The sequence below is a fragment of the Ursus maritimus genome, unplaced genomic scaffold (assembly GCF_017311325.1).
Source record: "Ursus maritimus isolate PB19 unplaced genomic scaffold, ASM1731132v1 scaffold_14, whole genome shotgun sequence".
Lineage (NCBI taxonomy): Eukaryota > Metazoa > Chordata > Mammalia > Carnivora > Ursidae > Ursus > Ursus maritimus.
This window is the reverse complement of record NW_024423786.1, coordinates 67,320,302-67,335,959: the sequence shown is the minus strand read 5'-3', so window position 1 is coordinate 67,335,959 and position 15,658 is coordinate 67,320,302. Positions and strand designations below refer to the sequence as shown.

The following is a 15,658-nucleotide window of genomic DNA, read 5'->3' as shown; positions in this document are numbered from 1 at the left end:
GTTGCACGTTCCACCGACGGAGCCAGGCAGGTGCCCCTGCTCTTTTTTTGGTTTTGTTTTTGCTATAGCCATCCTAGTACACGGACCACTGAATGAATGTGAACATTATAGAACATTCACGAAAGCTGACGCATAAAGGACAAGGTATACAAATTAAGAGGAAAAGTTCTAAAGCTTTTCCTCACCCCCACAAATAATCTTGTGCATCCCGAGTACACCTACCCGAGTTGAACACAGTTCTAGAATGTCTCATTAAGAGCTGCTGAAGGATCTCGGGCACTGACTGTTGAAATGCCTACATGTTTACCAAACTTAGGGAAAATTTTTTAAATGATCTCGGACTTCAACTTCTTAACCTATTTTAAGTTCCTTAATTCAAACACAAAGTCATAAAACCAAGTCCATAAACCCATTAGCCTCCGCTCGAAGCCGTTTCTCAGAATCATCATCACAGTCTGATGTGCACAGCCTCTGGACTTAGGAATCACCTACTAGTGTTCCTTAGACTCTTTACCACCGAAGATCAAGAAAGCTTAAGATGAAATAGGAGAGGGTATGTGTATGGATTTGAGAGGAGCCTAAAATATAATAACCATCATCAAATTGACTATAGTTTCTATCTGACTTAAAAAAAAAGTAACTAAAATATTGTGATGGGGACAATACAAAACTAATCTATCATCTGGAGTCTTTTTAGGGTTAGTCCCTTTGTTGGAGACAATGTAATGACTGCCTCCTTTCTGGGTTCAAACAGTTCACAACTAGCACTAGATTAACTCCTGCCAAAGTTGAAAGGTCTCGTGTGGCAGTTTTTCTCTGGGTTATCAGGCCAGTAAAGGAAGCCTCTCTTTGCTTAGCACTTCATGAGTGCCTGAAGTGTCCTGGACTCCAGGACGATACAAAGTTGAATGAGACTGTGACTTTTAAGGTCACTGACATTTAGGAATTAATAATCTAATTATGGAGAAAAGTTCATACGTCTGAGCAGAGTACCGGAAATGATTTCTTGCCATGGAAAAATGGGAGGCTTCCCAGAGGGAATGCCAATTGGTCAGGACAATGAAAATGGATTGTAATACAGGAAGAAATGAAGCAGAGGAGGGGAAAGGTAAAGCCAAAGAAGTCAAGGAAAGAGAACATACTGCGTACTGAACTGGGTGGATATGCATTGTCTCATGGAATCCTCAGGAAAGCCGTGGGAGGAGATGGCCATCCTCTCCACTTTACAGGTGAAGAACATGTGACGTGGCTGCATGAAGTTAAGTAACTCCCGCACATTACACATGCAGTTATCTGCTGGAGAGTCGAATTAAGGGATGCATTAGCTAGACAACTGCTCGTAAGTGCAGTTTAAGTGGTACTAAAACTTCACTGTATATTATTTGTAAGGATACAGAGAAGCTGTACTTAGCAGAACCATTCTTAGGAAATAGAATATATGTGTTGGGAAAAGAAGGGATATATAAGCTCTTTGGGACACTGATGTGGTCAAGATCCCCCAGGGACACATTTTCCCTAATACTCAGGAGTAGGAGCCTCTGCTTTAAATAAATGTTCAACAGATATTTGAGGACTATCAATTTAAAGGTGCCCAAATTAATAGTGTGCCCAGGTACCTGGCTTACTCTGGGCAATTATAGAAGAGGCAATTTTAAGTCTGCTTAACTCCAGAGCCAGTGGTCTTGGTGATGTGCAATACTGCCTGTAGCATGCAACCAAAATGCAGCCAGACAGGCAAAAGGACAGATAGATAGATACAGAGATGGGGAAGGATTAAATGGTGGTGATTCTAAAGATTGGGCTGCTGTCAGTCTTCTCATAGGAGTGTTTCCTTCAGCGTTTTATCATAACCACAAGTTTTCAGGTGGCTTAAGTCCCTTAGGGAACAAGATGAGATAAGAACGAGTAAACTGATGGATTTCCACTATTAAAGAAATCTACCACTGTCTATTTGTTATCTTCAGGAAATTACTACAATCAAGGGGAGATGCGTAAGAAAGAACTTTTGCAGAGCTGTGATGTTTTGGGGATTCCACCCTCCAGTATAATGATTATTGACAACAGGTAATTTATCCTTCAAAAATGTAGAAATTCGTTGGCAATAAAAATACTCAGCGGTACACTCAAAAGACACAAAAAAACTAATGTGGGTGGATAAGAACATCTTATTTGAGAAGTCTACTTAAAATAGTTTCACATTTGTTTTTAAATGACAGTGTAATGCAAATAAGTGTTTTCAACTTCTGTTCAGATTGTCTCCGAAGATAGCTACTTCTCTTTTAATCTTTAAAAAAAAATTGTTACAAGAGTTCGAAAATTACACAAAAGTATAAAGAACCGTGTCATGAACCCCCATATGCCCATTACCAAAGCCCAGTAATTATCCAGCCTTTTTTATACTTGCTTCATCTACCCCCACTTCACATCTTTTGTGTGTGCGACGCATTACTAAAGAAAATCCAGCCATCAGGTTGTTTCACCCCTGGAGAGCTAGATACACATCTCTTAAGAAGATACACGTTCTTCCCTATGGTCACAATGCCATTATTATCACGTCCAACAAAGTTAATAATTAATTAATAATTCGTTAATATTGGTGTCCTCCAACACCCAGTCCATACTGACATTTCTCCAAGTAGCTCAGAGTGTTTTTTCAATTGGTTTGTTCAAATCAGGGCCTAGAGGAGTCCACACAGGATAGTTGGTTGGCATTCTGCACTCCGTTGTCCCTTCCTCCTTCCCCAACTTGTCTTTGATTGTTGAAAAAGCTTAGTTGTCATGTAGAATGTCGTGCATTCTGGATTTGTCTGCCTCCTCATGGTATTAAGTTGTTCTTCTATCATCCATATTTCCTGCAAATGAGAACTTAGCTGGAACTGTCAGGGGAGAGAACACTGCATCAACTGTACTGTGTACTTCATATTGAATCATTTCAGGGGACCGCAAGCTATCTGATTGTCTCGCTTATAATGATTCTACCATTGATCAGTGAATTCACATGGCAATGGCTACTCCTTTCATTTTAAAGACTCACACCCACCTTTCATGTAATGCTTTCACGATTGCCTGAATCATTGGTTAACCAGAAATAGCCAAATGCTGAGTTTCTAAATGTCTCCTGCATTCTAAATGTATTAGCTATAATTCTCCTGCAAAGCAAAACTTTATCAGCTGGGGCTATTTAGTTACCCTAGTATATAATTTGATCTGAAAAGACAGGATAAAGCTTAATTCTTATTTTATTTTATTTATGTATTTGAGAGAGAGAGGGAGAGGGAGCAGGAGCAGGGAGAGGGGCAGAGAGAGAAGCAAACTCCCCACTGAGTAGGGAGCTGGACTGAGGGCTCAGTCCCAGGCCCCTGGGATCGTGACCTGAGCCAAAGGCAGATGCTTAACCAACTGAGCCACCCAGGCGCCCCTAAATGCTTAATTCTTTAATTGCCATTTTCAGAATAAGGAGTCAATGCCCTGCATACCTCCAGTGGTAATCCATTGTGGCTTAGATGGGAGAGGAGGGCACTTTTTAATTTCATCGGGTACCTATGTGTTTTTATGTATTCAGGGTTTCCGTTTCAGGCGTGTTCTTTGATTCTCCAGTTGTCTCGTCTTTGGTTCTTGAGCCTCTTAATGTTAGCTCCTATGTCCTTTTGGCATGGTCTTTTTAGTTTTGTAGGATTTGCTTGCTGTCAGGGACAACGAGATTTTCCAGCACCTTCTTGTATGCTTTCCTGCACCAGTGCTGGCATCAGCCGTCCCTCCAGGGAGCTTTGGTTTCTCTTGGTAGGGTGTGGTGTTTAGAGACCATAACCAGAGTTACTAGGAGTGTTTATTGCTACAGTATTATTATTTCCTGTTGTTACTTGACCTTCATAGTGGACAGAGCTAGTAAATATGTTTTGGGTTTGTTTTTTTTTTTAAGGAAAATGAAATCAGAAATACTAATTCTTACAATGTAGAGTTAATATTTCAGGAGTTTTGTTTAATATCTTTGATTTTTACATCGAATCTTCTTTTTTCTTACACCATAAATCTTGCTTTCTAACAACATAATGTAATTATTCTTTTTTTAAATCTTGTTTAAGGATTTTATAAAACGTGAATGAAAAAATACTTGAGGGGCGCCTGGGTGGCGCAGGCGTTAAGCGTCTGCCTTCGGCTCAGGGCGTGATCCCGGCGTTCTGGGATCGAGCCCCACGTAAGGCTCTTCCGCTGGGAGCCTGCTTCTTCCTCTCCCCCTCCCCCTGCTTGTGTTCCTTCTCTCGCTGGCTGTCTCTCTTTGTCAAATAAATAAATAAAATCTTTAAAAAAAAAAAAATACTTGAAAGCAGATATTGAAAACCAAGGCTAAATATAATATGACTGATCATGATGTCTGCAATTTACTCTAAAATGATTCAGAAAAAAAAAATGCAGGGGCACCTGGGTGGCACAGTCGCTAAGCATCTGCCTTCGGCTCAGGGCGTGATCCCAGCATTCTGGGATCAAGCCCCACATCACGCTTCTCCCCTGGGAGCCTGCTTCTTTCTCTCCCACTCCCCCTGCTTGTGTTTCCTCTCTTGCTGGCTGTCTCTCTCTGTCAAATAAATAAATAAATAAATAAATAAATAAATAAATAAATAAAATATCTTTAAAATAAAAAAAAAAATGCATACCTATATAGATTAAGCCAAAATAGTAAAATATTAACAATTTGAATCTTGATGAAAGATACGTGAGTGTTGATTATACTACTCTTTTAACTTCTTTGTAAATTTTTATAATAGAAAAAGTTTCGAGTACCATACATGTGCCTTAAACTCTGATTATTTTCTGGCATATATAATTACTGACCTTCATCTTCAATTTAAAAAAAAAATCAGGGGCACCTGGGTGGCTCAGTCAGTGAAGCGTCTACCTTTGGCTCAGGTCATGATCCCAGGGTTCTGGGATCAAGCCCCACATCAGGCTCCCTGCTCAGTGGGGAGCCTACTTCTCCCTCTCCCCATCCCCCTGCTTTTGCTCTCTCTCTCTGTCAAATAAATATATAAAATCTTTAAAAAAAAAAATCAGAGGTCTATATAACAGCAACAGAGTTCATGAGTATTACTACCCTTTGGGCTTAAATATCTGTTCCTTACCAGCAACGTGGCTCTCGGGATTTATTATAAATTAGACTGTGCTTGCTTCCTTCTTTTAAGGTTTTCCTTTTCTGTTATTGGGTAATGTGCAAGAAGGAGATAATACAACTTATAACATGATGAAGATACAAGTTCCTTTAAGTATAGGCAAAGAAGAAATAAAACAATCACCCTGAAACTATATAAAAGGCCAAAGTAGTAATTTTGCTAATGTTTTCAACTCGTTCCTACAAAACAAAATTTCCCCTGCTGTTTTTACAGGCCAGGAGTACTAGAGAAGTTATATCGTTACTATAACCCGTATCTACTTATACCATAATTTTCAGATCCTGTTTGTCCAGGAAATGAGTCCCATTTGGATAGTTTACCTTTAAGCACGTAAACACTAACCAATTTCTAACATGAACTGGTAACTTTACTTAACAGTTGGCCTTAATTCCGGGACATACAAGGGAAATCTATAAGAAAGATGTAGCTCACTTGTCTGCTATGTGGTTTCGGTTATCCAGATTCTAGATACACAGTTAAGGACAGGGAAAGAAGTGCAGAAGTAGAGGCTGTAAGTAGGAAAAATGCTCGTTTTGTCTCACCATCTTACAAAGCCTGTATGCTTTGTACCCCCTCAGCCTGTGTTTTTGTTTGGTTAGGTTAGTGAAGGTCTAGGGGATTGGCCTAGGCTGGGTCCTAGGTATTGGACTGCTTAGGATGCCGAGCTAGGAGATGTATTTCAAGTGTCCAAGCCAAACCAAGGAACAAAAGGTAGGTTAAGCAGAGGTAAACAAAGGAAAACAGGCTAAAAAGACAGACTAGGTTCTGTGGGTAGTACCTGGAAAATGCCTAAAACCTCAGGAAGATCCACAGCAGAGCCTGGGGAAGAGAAGACACTATAAATGGCTCTAAGTTGATTAAGACCACTTCGGTGAGAAAAATCCAATGGATTGTTAGGCTTAGGTTGTCTCCATGCATTGTCCATGAGCTGAGTCACTCTCCCTGGGTTTCCTTTTTCATTTCAGCACCTGCTTTAATTAGCTGCTTCCTCCCACAAGGGAAAAAGGTTGGGGGATGGAGTTTGGATGAGCGGTAGATAGATTAGCCGTGGCAGACATGCACCTCTTACTGTTTGAACCTTCATGACATCACAGCAGAAACAGAAACAATGAATAGTGAAGACAGATGATCGGTTGTTTGCTTTGGAATGATCACTCTGGGGCGCCTGGGTGGCTCAGTTGGTTCACTGAGGGACTCGATTTCAGCTCGGGTCATGATCTCAGGGTCGTGAGATCAAGCCCCACATTGGGCTCTGCACTGAGCGTGGAGCCTGCTTAGGATTCACTCTCCCTCCCTCTGCCCCCCTACCCCCTCCCACTTGTGCTCTCTCTCTAAAAAAAAAAATTAAACAAAATAAATAAAAGTTTTGGAATGATCGCTCCGATGACTCTGATGATAGAATGGATTGGAGAGATTAGGACCACAGACCACAATCAGTCTCATGCATTTGTCCTGGCAAAAGGAGAATGTCCCAGTTTAGAGTGCAGCAGGTAAGATGGAGATGAGGGAATGAATTTGAGTCTTATTGAAGAGATTTAAATGGCAGGATTTCAAGAACAGAAGAAATCTGGAATAACGGAAATTACAGGCATAGAGGTCTAGGTAGATAGAGATTAGCTGGCATAGTTTGCGGGTGAGAATTGGGTTAGAGGAAAGAACAGGTTAGTCATCCTTAGCACATAGAAAGATTAAAACCATTGGAGTGGATGCGGTTGCCCTTGGATCAGTGGGGTGATAAGAGAGTATGGAGATCAGGCAAGGCAAGAAGAGAAAACCACAGATGAGGAGGAGGAGAATTATGCATCTGGTGTCATGTAACCTGAGGAGTGGGCATGGGGATATTTCAGAAAATTGTGAACCAAATGAGAATTGCCTGCTCAGAGAAGAACACCAATATTAAGCAAAATTAGCATCAGATGCTATAAAAAAATCTGTATCCTCCTTTTTTTCACAAGGACTATTTTTAGCCTTTCCCCAAGTATTAAATAGTCCTTAGAATAGTTTTAAAGATGTGATCACAAGGATGTATTATAACCTGATTAACATTCTCCTACTATTGAATATTTAAATTTCCCTGATATTAAAGTATTTTAAAATCTTTTTTTTTTTTAGAATTTATTTATTTATTTATTTGAGATTGAGAGAGAGAGAGCAGGAGCGGCGAGGGAGGGAGAGGAAGAAACAGACTCCCCGCTGAGCTGGGAGCCCGATGCTGGACTCGATCCTAAGACCCCGAGGTCATGACCTGAGCTGAAGGCAGATGCTTCACCGACTGAGCCACCCAGGAGCCCCAGTATTTTAAAATCTGATAATAAATCTTTGAAGTTCTGACCCTGTCCTTAGGTAGATTCCTAGATGATGAATTACAGAGACAAAGGACAGGACTTCTTGTAGTTTCTTTCGTCTGAGTGCCAAAAACATTCTTACTTGGGTTATTTTGGCTTATCTTATTTTTTGTTATTGTTATGAGTAAGACTTTTTCTGATGTATTTTTTAAGCCTTCACTGCTGGTATGGAGAAGATTTACTGATTTTTATGTGTATTTTTTTTATCTCCATCTACTTAAGAAACTTCTTTAAAGAACCTAAGAACATTTCACTTGATTCTCTTAGTGTTATGGGTGTAGCATCTGCAAATAATACTAATATAGTCTTCTGTCTTTCCATGTATGTCTCTTATTTATGTTCCACTTCTTATTTCTTTGGGTGGAATTTCTTAAACTGTGTTCAACAATTGTGGTAAGAGCAGGTAATTTGATCTGCATGAATGAATTGATTGAGAACGCATCTAGTGTTTTACCATTAACTGTGTTGGCTGCCGGTTATGAAAGATATTCTTGAAGAGCCTGGGTGGCTCAGTTGGTGAAGTGTTGGACTCTTGGTTTCAGCTTAGGTCATGATCTCGGGTGGTGAGATCGAGCCCTGCATAGGGCTCCACACTCAGCACAGAGTCTGCTTGAGATTCTCTCCCTCTCCTTCTCCTCCCCTTCTGCCCCTCTCCCTGCTCATGCTCTTTCTCTCTCTCTCTCTCAAATAAATAAATAATCTTTTTAAAAAAGATATTCTTCATTGTGTTAGGTATCTTTGTTGGGAAGTGACCTTCATTGTGTTAGATTTGGGGGCTCCTGTCATTTCAGTGCCCTATAAAGAGATAAGAAAAAAGTTTCAGGGCTGCCCGGCTGGCTTAGTCGGAAGAGCATGTGACTCTTCATCTCGGGGTTGTGAGTTCCAGCCCCACACTGGGTGTAAAGATTACTTAAAAAAATAAATAAACTTAAAAAAAGAAAAAAGTTTCAATTTATTCTCCATTTTCCTTGGCTCAGGGTAAACTACTGGGGTCGTCATGGGGGAGTTTTTTCTCTATCTATGCCAGTAGGTTCTGTAATGCTTTCAAGAACACAGGTTTAGAGCCAGAGTGCCCCACCTGCCTCAGCTTTATCAGGTTATTAACTGTCACCTACACAAGTGACTTGACCTCCTAAACTTCCTCCTAAACTTCCTCCTCTATAAACCTTGAAAGATACATGGTTTTGAGTGAATCAGTGAAAGAAGTTGCTTGTTTCTCAAAGATAACGTACTTCCCTTTTACTCTGTCAGTGTAAGTTGTGATTTCTTTTCCCGCTATTAAGATTAGTAATAACATGAATGGGCTTATGCCCCAGCCCCCCGTTTTTACACACGGACATCCCCCTGTCTGCTTTGCCCAGCAATGCAAGATGTTTTTTCAGGGCCCGATCTGAATGGTGAAGACTGCCCTCAAACCAAAGATCTTAGCTTGGTTATCAAGGTCATCATTCTTACCGTCTATCTTAATTTACTAATTTTTTTTATGTATTCTGAAGATCACGCAGCTTCAGCAACATCTCCTCTTGTGAAATGCTACAGTAGAGAGGTAGTCAACCTGCCAAAAATAAATACTTGAAGAAGCCAGTTTGAAGACTCAAGGAAACCATGTGTCTTAGTCAGCTCAGGCTGCCATAACCAAATACCGTAGCCTGCATGGCTTAACCAACAGAAATTCATTATCTCACAGTGCTGGAGGCTGGAAGTCCCAGATTAAGGTCCAAGAGCATCAGTTTCTGGAGAGGGTTTGCTTCTTGGCTGGCAGATGGCTGACTGCTTTTGTATGCTCACATGGAGAGAAGAAAAAGAAATTTCTCTCTCATTCTCTACTAAGAAGGCCACCAGTCTTACAGGATTAGGGCTCCACAATTATGACCTCACTTCACCTTAATTACTTGCTCAAAACCCTATCTCCAAATACAGTCACACTGGAGGATAAGGCTTCGACACATGAATTTTGGGAGGGTACAGTCCAGTCCCTAGCAACACATAATCTTTATTCATTCATTCAGCCTCACATTTCCTAACCCAGAAAAAGCAGAGCTTTGGAATCTTCCTTTAGGTTATTCAGAGGAGTCAGAAGAATTTAGGGGAGGAAGAAAAAAGGAAAGTTGTATGGAGGACCTACACTAATAATGATAATGATAAATATGGAGTCAGCCATTATTGTCTGTGCCAAAAACCATGCTAAATACATGATCTCACTTACTCCTCAAAATAGTCCAATGATTCTTCCCATGTTGTGGATAAGAAGCCGTGGTTGGTGAGAGGTTGAATAATTCACCTGAGGTCATCCAGCTAGTAAGTGTTAGAGTCTGGCTCCAAGACCTCTGCCTCAACTACCATATCTTACATCTGTCCCGTGCCTGACACATACTTTAACAAAGGCCGTCTCGTTTTGAGTCTTTGACTAACCGTGCAGGATAGGTTTTATTATGCTTTGTTTCACACGAAGAAACTGAAGCTCAGAGAGATTAAGAGAATTCTCCGAGGTCACACATTGAATAAATGGCAGCAGTAGGACCCAAAACCAGAAAGGAAGACAGGATTGATTCCTGCCTTCCTGCAGGAAAGTAGGTCACCCGTTTGTGACGAGTGTGTATTCGAGAGTGCATTTGGTTGGTATTGTGGGCACTGCGTGTGGTCAGTTCTCTCTTCCATTGTTCTGAGCCTCCTTGCTTGATTTCAGGGAAACGTTTGGCCAGAGGAGCTCACCTCAGTCAACCACTTACCTAATCACTTACAGAGGCACAAATATTCAGTTGTCAAGAAAAGAAGGCATAATCACAGTCATTAGACAACTGAATGAATACTTCTGGCAACTTTACCCAGTTCTTAATACCGCCATAGATATTCTGCTCATTTACTGAGTCATATGATATTAAATTGGATATTGTGAACAGGTACATATTTAAAGCCTGGAATGGGCAACATACCGTGCTAGATGTTGAAGAAAGAGAACAGTTCACGGTTTTGGACCTAACGAATAGGTGTTGGCATGACAGTCATCGCTGCTGCTTTTGTGCAAAGCTGTCTCACTGTGCAGTGCTGAAGTTCAGGCCCACGGTGGAGATTAGAGACCCTCTCCGGGGTACTTGGGAATTGTGTGTGATTGGAAAATGCAACCTACAGCTTTAGTCGTTTGTTCCTTTTGTGCTTCTTAATGTAGCGGAAGAGTCCATAGAATTATTTTGTTTATATTTCAAAACAACAAAAAAACGCACGCAGGGGCACCTGGGTGGCTCAGTTGGTTCATTCAGCGACCGACTCTTGATTTTGGCTCAGGTCATGATCACGGGGTTGTGAGATCGAGCCCCGGGTTGGACTCCGCACTGAGTGTAGAACCTGCTTAGGATTCTGTCTCCCCCTCTCCTTCTGCCCCTCTCCCATTGCACGCTGTCTGTCTCTCTCTAAACACACACACACACACACACACACACACACACATACACACACATATTTCTATGCAGAGATAATTTCTAAATATACATACCAGGGGCGCCTGGGTGGCAAAATGGGTTAAGCCTCCGACTCTTGGTTTCTGCTCAAGTCATGATATCAGGACCCTGAGATCCACGCCCTTCCAGCTCTGCTCTCAGCGTGGAGTCTGCTTGAGATTCTCTGTCCCTCTTCCTCTGCCCCTGCCTCTCATGCTCTCTCTAAAATTAATGAATAAATCTTTAAAATAAAATTTAAAAAAGACATGTTCCAGGCTTGTTAATAGTAGCTGCTACTTAATTGGGGCAGGGAAGAGGGATACTTTCATTTTTTAATTCTACAAAATTCTGTGTAGTTTGATTTTTTTTTTAGAAACCCTATATTTCTAAATTTTATGTGTGTATGTATATATACATACATATATATACATACATATATATTTTTTTAAAGACTACCCCACATATCTAATAAAATATTCTTCCCTCTCTACTCAGCTTGCATCCATACAAGTGAATGCTAAATTAGAAATAACTCTGTGTACGTTGTGATAAGATTTGATTTGATAAATTCAAACCATAGAATAGAGTTCCTTGAAAATATAATGATGTTTTTAAGCCTTTTTATAAAAACACTGTGGTCTTCTCATGGGCTTCATTCTGCAGGGTGAGTGGGAAGAAGGTCAGCCACATGGCTCCAAAGTGCTCTGACTGGAAAGGGTGGGGATTCAAGAGAGGCATGATCATGATGGAAGACAACAAAGCCCATCCCCCCAATTATAACCCATACCCATGAAAGTGCTTTGAAGCCTAGTGACCTCTTGTTCAGCAAGACTTGCAAGGTCTCAAAACTTTCCGTGGTCTGATCCCTATCTCCCCGCTTGGCCTCATCAGCCAACACGTGTTCATACCCACATCACATCTATTCCCATGACAAAATAGGTAGGACTGCCCCATTTTGTCATAGGGACGCCTAGCTGACTCAGTACGCCCATCTATGTCCGGTCCCATATTTAGGCAGGGCGTCAAATGTACGGTGCTTTCTTGTGCATTCACACCTTTGCATATGCTAGCCCCTCCCTCTAGCAGGCTTCTTCCCTAACCCCTCGCCTGGTGCCTCTAGCGAACTTCTGTTCCGCCTCCAAACCTCAGCTCAAGTGTTACCTTACATTCTGTGGCGCTATCCCTGATTTGCCATGGGCACTTTTGTTACAATTTCGTTGTCCTGTTATATCCTAGCATACACTCTAATTTTTACTCTATACCATAAGCCCCTCTGTTCTTTTGTTCCTGCACCCCCAACCTCTATCATAACCCTCAATACATATTTGTCGAATAAATGAATGACTCCACTCATACCATAAGCTTTCTTCCTGTGGCCAGCACGTAAAAGGCGTGCTCTCAAAGAACCTGAGCGACGCCTGGACATCCCTAACCCCTCTCCTCACCTTCTCTTCATTTACCCAGCAATGGTGACTCTGAGACTTAACTGAAATTGTTTTCTCTTCCTTTAATTAAATAAAACGGTCTGGATCCCTGACTTGCGTAGTTATTTTTAACTTTCTAGAAAGTGCTAAATGAGTACTTTGGCTTGGAAGGGTTTTTCTACAGCTCTTTATTTTGCCATCCTGTAGATTTGGTTCCATTTGTCCTAAGGTCGCAGCACAATAAAAATCTCATTTCTCCCAGTGCTTGTCTTCACATCAGTTTGGCATTAACAAGCCCAAGACTTCTACAGACTAATTTTAGCTGAGCAGGGAAATAGAATCCAGTACCTACTAGGAAACATAAATGAGTCTGGCTTGCTAGCAGTTCCTGGAAGTCTTTGTGTTTTCCAATAAATCCATACAAATCATACAGTGAAAGAGAAGCCACAAAGCAAAGTCTGGGACTCTTGGGGTCATGTGGGTAATTAAACCCCCTCTCCTCTTGAGACCCAGTAAGAGCCTTTCCCCTACAAAAAAACAAAAGCAAAAAAAGGCCGTATGCTTGGCTGCCAAAGTATATCTGACCAAGCATCCTCTCACTGTAAGAGATTAAAATAAAGCCTCCTGCAGTCCTTTTCTCCAGATACACAAAGAAGTGACCGGGCTGAGGCTCAAGGGCACCATTCCAGGCCCAGTTGGCAAGAGCAAGTCAGGGCTCCCATCCTCCCAGAAGGCGCAAAGGACAACAATGTTTCCTAGAAAAGAAACCAGGGATGGAGACTGAAGTAGACCTAGCCGATATGGAGCTATTATGTGAAAACCGAAAGCTGTTTCAGTACTGCTTCAAAGGCAGATTATTCTAGGAACTGAAGGGAGGCTACTGGGGGAAGGACTGCAACAGAGGTAAAGTGGGGACCAGCGAGGGGAGGCTTTCACAAAGCTGCATTTGTGTCTAGTACTGCTCCTTGGAAGAGGTTACAAATATACCATAAAAAATAGGATCCAAGGAGCACCTGGGTGGCTCAGTTGGTTAAGCATCTGCCTTCAGCTCAGATCTTGATCTCGGGGTCCTGGGATCCAGCCCTGCATCAGGCTCCCTGCTCAGCGGAGAGTCTGCCTCTTCCTCTCCCTCTGCCCCTCCCCCCCACTTGTTCTCATTCTCTCTCTCAAATAAATAAATAAAATCTTTAAGAAAAATAGGATTCAAGGTGGGACGCCTAGCTGACTCAGTCGGAGGAGTATGAGGTCATGAGTTCGAGCCCCACTTTGGGTATCGAGATACTTAAGTAAATAAAGAAATAAACTTTTATAAAAATAGGATTCAAGGTTAATCTGTATTGTGATATTTACTACAACACTATTTATAATAACAATAAATTGGTAGCAACTGGAGTGCCCCAGTGGCTCCGTAGGTTAAGCGTCTGCCTTCGGCTCATGTCGTGATCTCAGGGTCCTGGGATTGAGCCCCACGTCTGGCTTCCTGCTCAGCAGGGAGTCTGCTGCTCCCTCTGCCCCTCCCCTCACTCGCTCTCTCTCTTGCTCTCTCTCTCTCTCAAATAAAATCTTAAATTGGTAACAACTAAAGTGTAGCAGTGTATGATCAGTTACATAGCCATGGTTCAGAGCATTAAACCATAATCTTCTAATGCATATTTAGTAACGCAGGAAGATGTTCATAATACAATATCCGGTTTTAAAAAGCAGTGTAGGGGCGCCTGGGTGGCTCAGTCGTTAAGCGTCTGCCTTTGGCTCAGGGCATGATCCCAGAGTGCTGGGATCGAGCCCCACATCAGGCTCCTCCCCTGGGAGCCTGCTTCTTCCTCTCCCACTCCCCCTGCTTGTGTTCCCTCTCTCACTGGCTCTCTCTCTCTCTCTCTGTCAAATAAATAAATAAAATCTTAAAATAAATAAATAAATAAATAAATAAATAAATAAATAAATAAATAGCAGTGTATAAGGATGCCTGGGTGGCTCAGTCAGTTAAGCATCTGCCTTTGGCTCAGGTCATGATTCCAGGGTCCTGTGATCGAATCCCACATCAGACTCCTTGCTCAGCAGGTAACCTGCTTCTCCCTCTCCCTGCCGCTCCCCCTGCTTGTGCACCCCCCTGACAAATAAATAAATAAAATCTTTTTAAAAAAGCAGTATATACTTTGTTTACACTTTCCTGTATTTTTTCCATAGTTTTGATGAGCATACAGTAGTTATAAACCAAAAGTTTCATTAGATTTATTTTAAAGTATATAATTTCCAACTGTATCTTTTTCAGCCTTTATATTTAAAAAAAATTTTTTAATTTTATTTTTGTAGAGCAGTTTTAGGCTCACAACAGTACTGAGAAGAAGGTACAAAAATTTCCCACATACCCCAACCCCACACATAACAGAGCCTCTCTCAGGATCAATATAATCACTCACCAGAGTGATACATTTGTTACAATGGATGAACCTACATTGAGAAGTCATAATCACCCAAAGTCACAGATTACACTAGGGTCCACTCTTGGGGTTTACATTCCATATGTTTGGACAAATTTACAATGACATGAATCTATCATTATAATGAAGATTATTTTCACTGCCCTAAAAATCCTCGATGCTCTGGCAACCACTGGTCTTTTTACTGTCTCCATAGTTTTGCCTTTTCCAGAATGTCACATAGTTGGAATCATACAGTATGTAGCCTTTTCAGACTGCCTTCTTTCACTTGGTGATATGCATTTAAGGTTCTTTCCTGTCTTTTCATGGCTTGATAGCTCATTTCTTTTTAGTGCTGAGTAATATTCTGTTATCTAAATGTACCACAATTTATTTATCTGTCCACCTACTGAGGGACATCTTGGTTGCTTCCAGGTTTTGGCAATTATGAATAAAACTACCATAAACAGGCACCTGGCTGGCTCAGTGGGTGGAGCACGTGACTCTTGATCTCAGGGTTGTGGGTTCAAGCCCCACCTTGGGCATAGAAATCGCTTAAGGGGCACCAGGGTTGTACAGTCAGTTAAGCGTCTGACTCCTGGTTTCAGCCGGAGTCATGATCTCGGGGTCCTGGGGGTCATGGAACCCCATGTTGGGCTCCATGATCAACACGAAGTCTGCTTGGGATTCTCTCTCCCTCTCCCTCTCCCTCTGCCCCTCCCCACCCCACCCCTGCTTGCTTGCATACTCTCTCACTCTCTAGGATAAATAAATAAATCTTTAAAAAATGAAAGTTAGGGGCGCCTGGATGGCTCAGTCAGTTAAGTGTCTGCCTTCTGCTCAGGTCATGATCCCAGGGTCCTGGGATTGAGT

The 15,658-nt window shown here is 41.7% G+C and overlaps 1 protein-coding gene across 3 annotated transcripts in view; it reads left to right on the top strand.

The window, feature by feature from the left end:
* Nucleotides 1-15,658, top strand: part of PIGL (phosphatidylinositol glycan anchor biosynthesis class L) — a 77,354-nt gene that overhangs the window by 11,774 nt on the left and 49,922 nt on the right. For all 3 annotated transcript variants that reach the window (XM_040630087.1, XM_008686010.2, XM_008686009.2), the window contains exon 2: nt 1,965-2,064. In XM_040630087.1, coding sequence (XP_040486021.1) covers nt 1,965-2,064 — 100 coding nt within the window. The remainder of the gene's footprint in view (nt 1-1,964; nt 2,065-15,658) is intronic.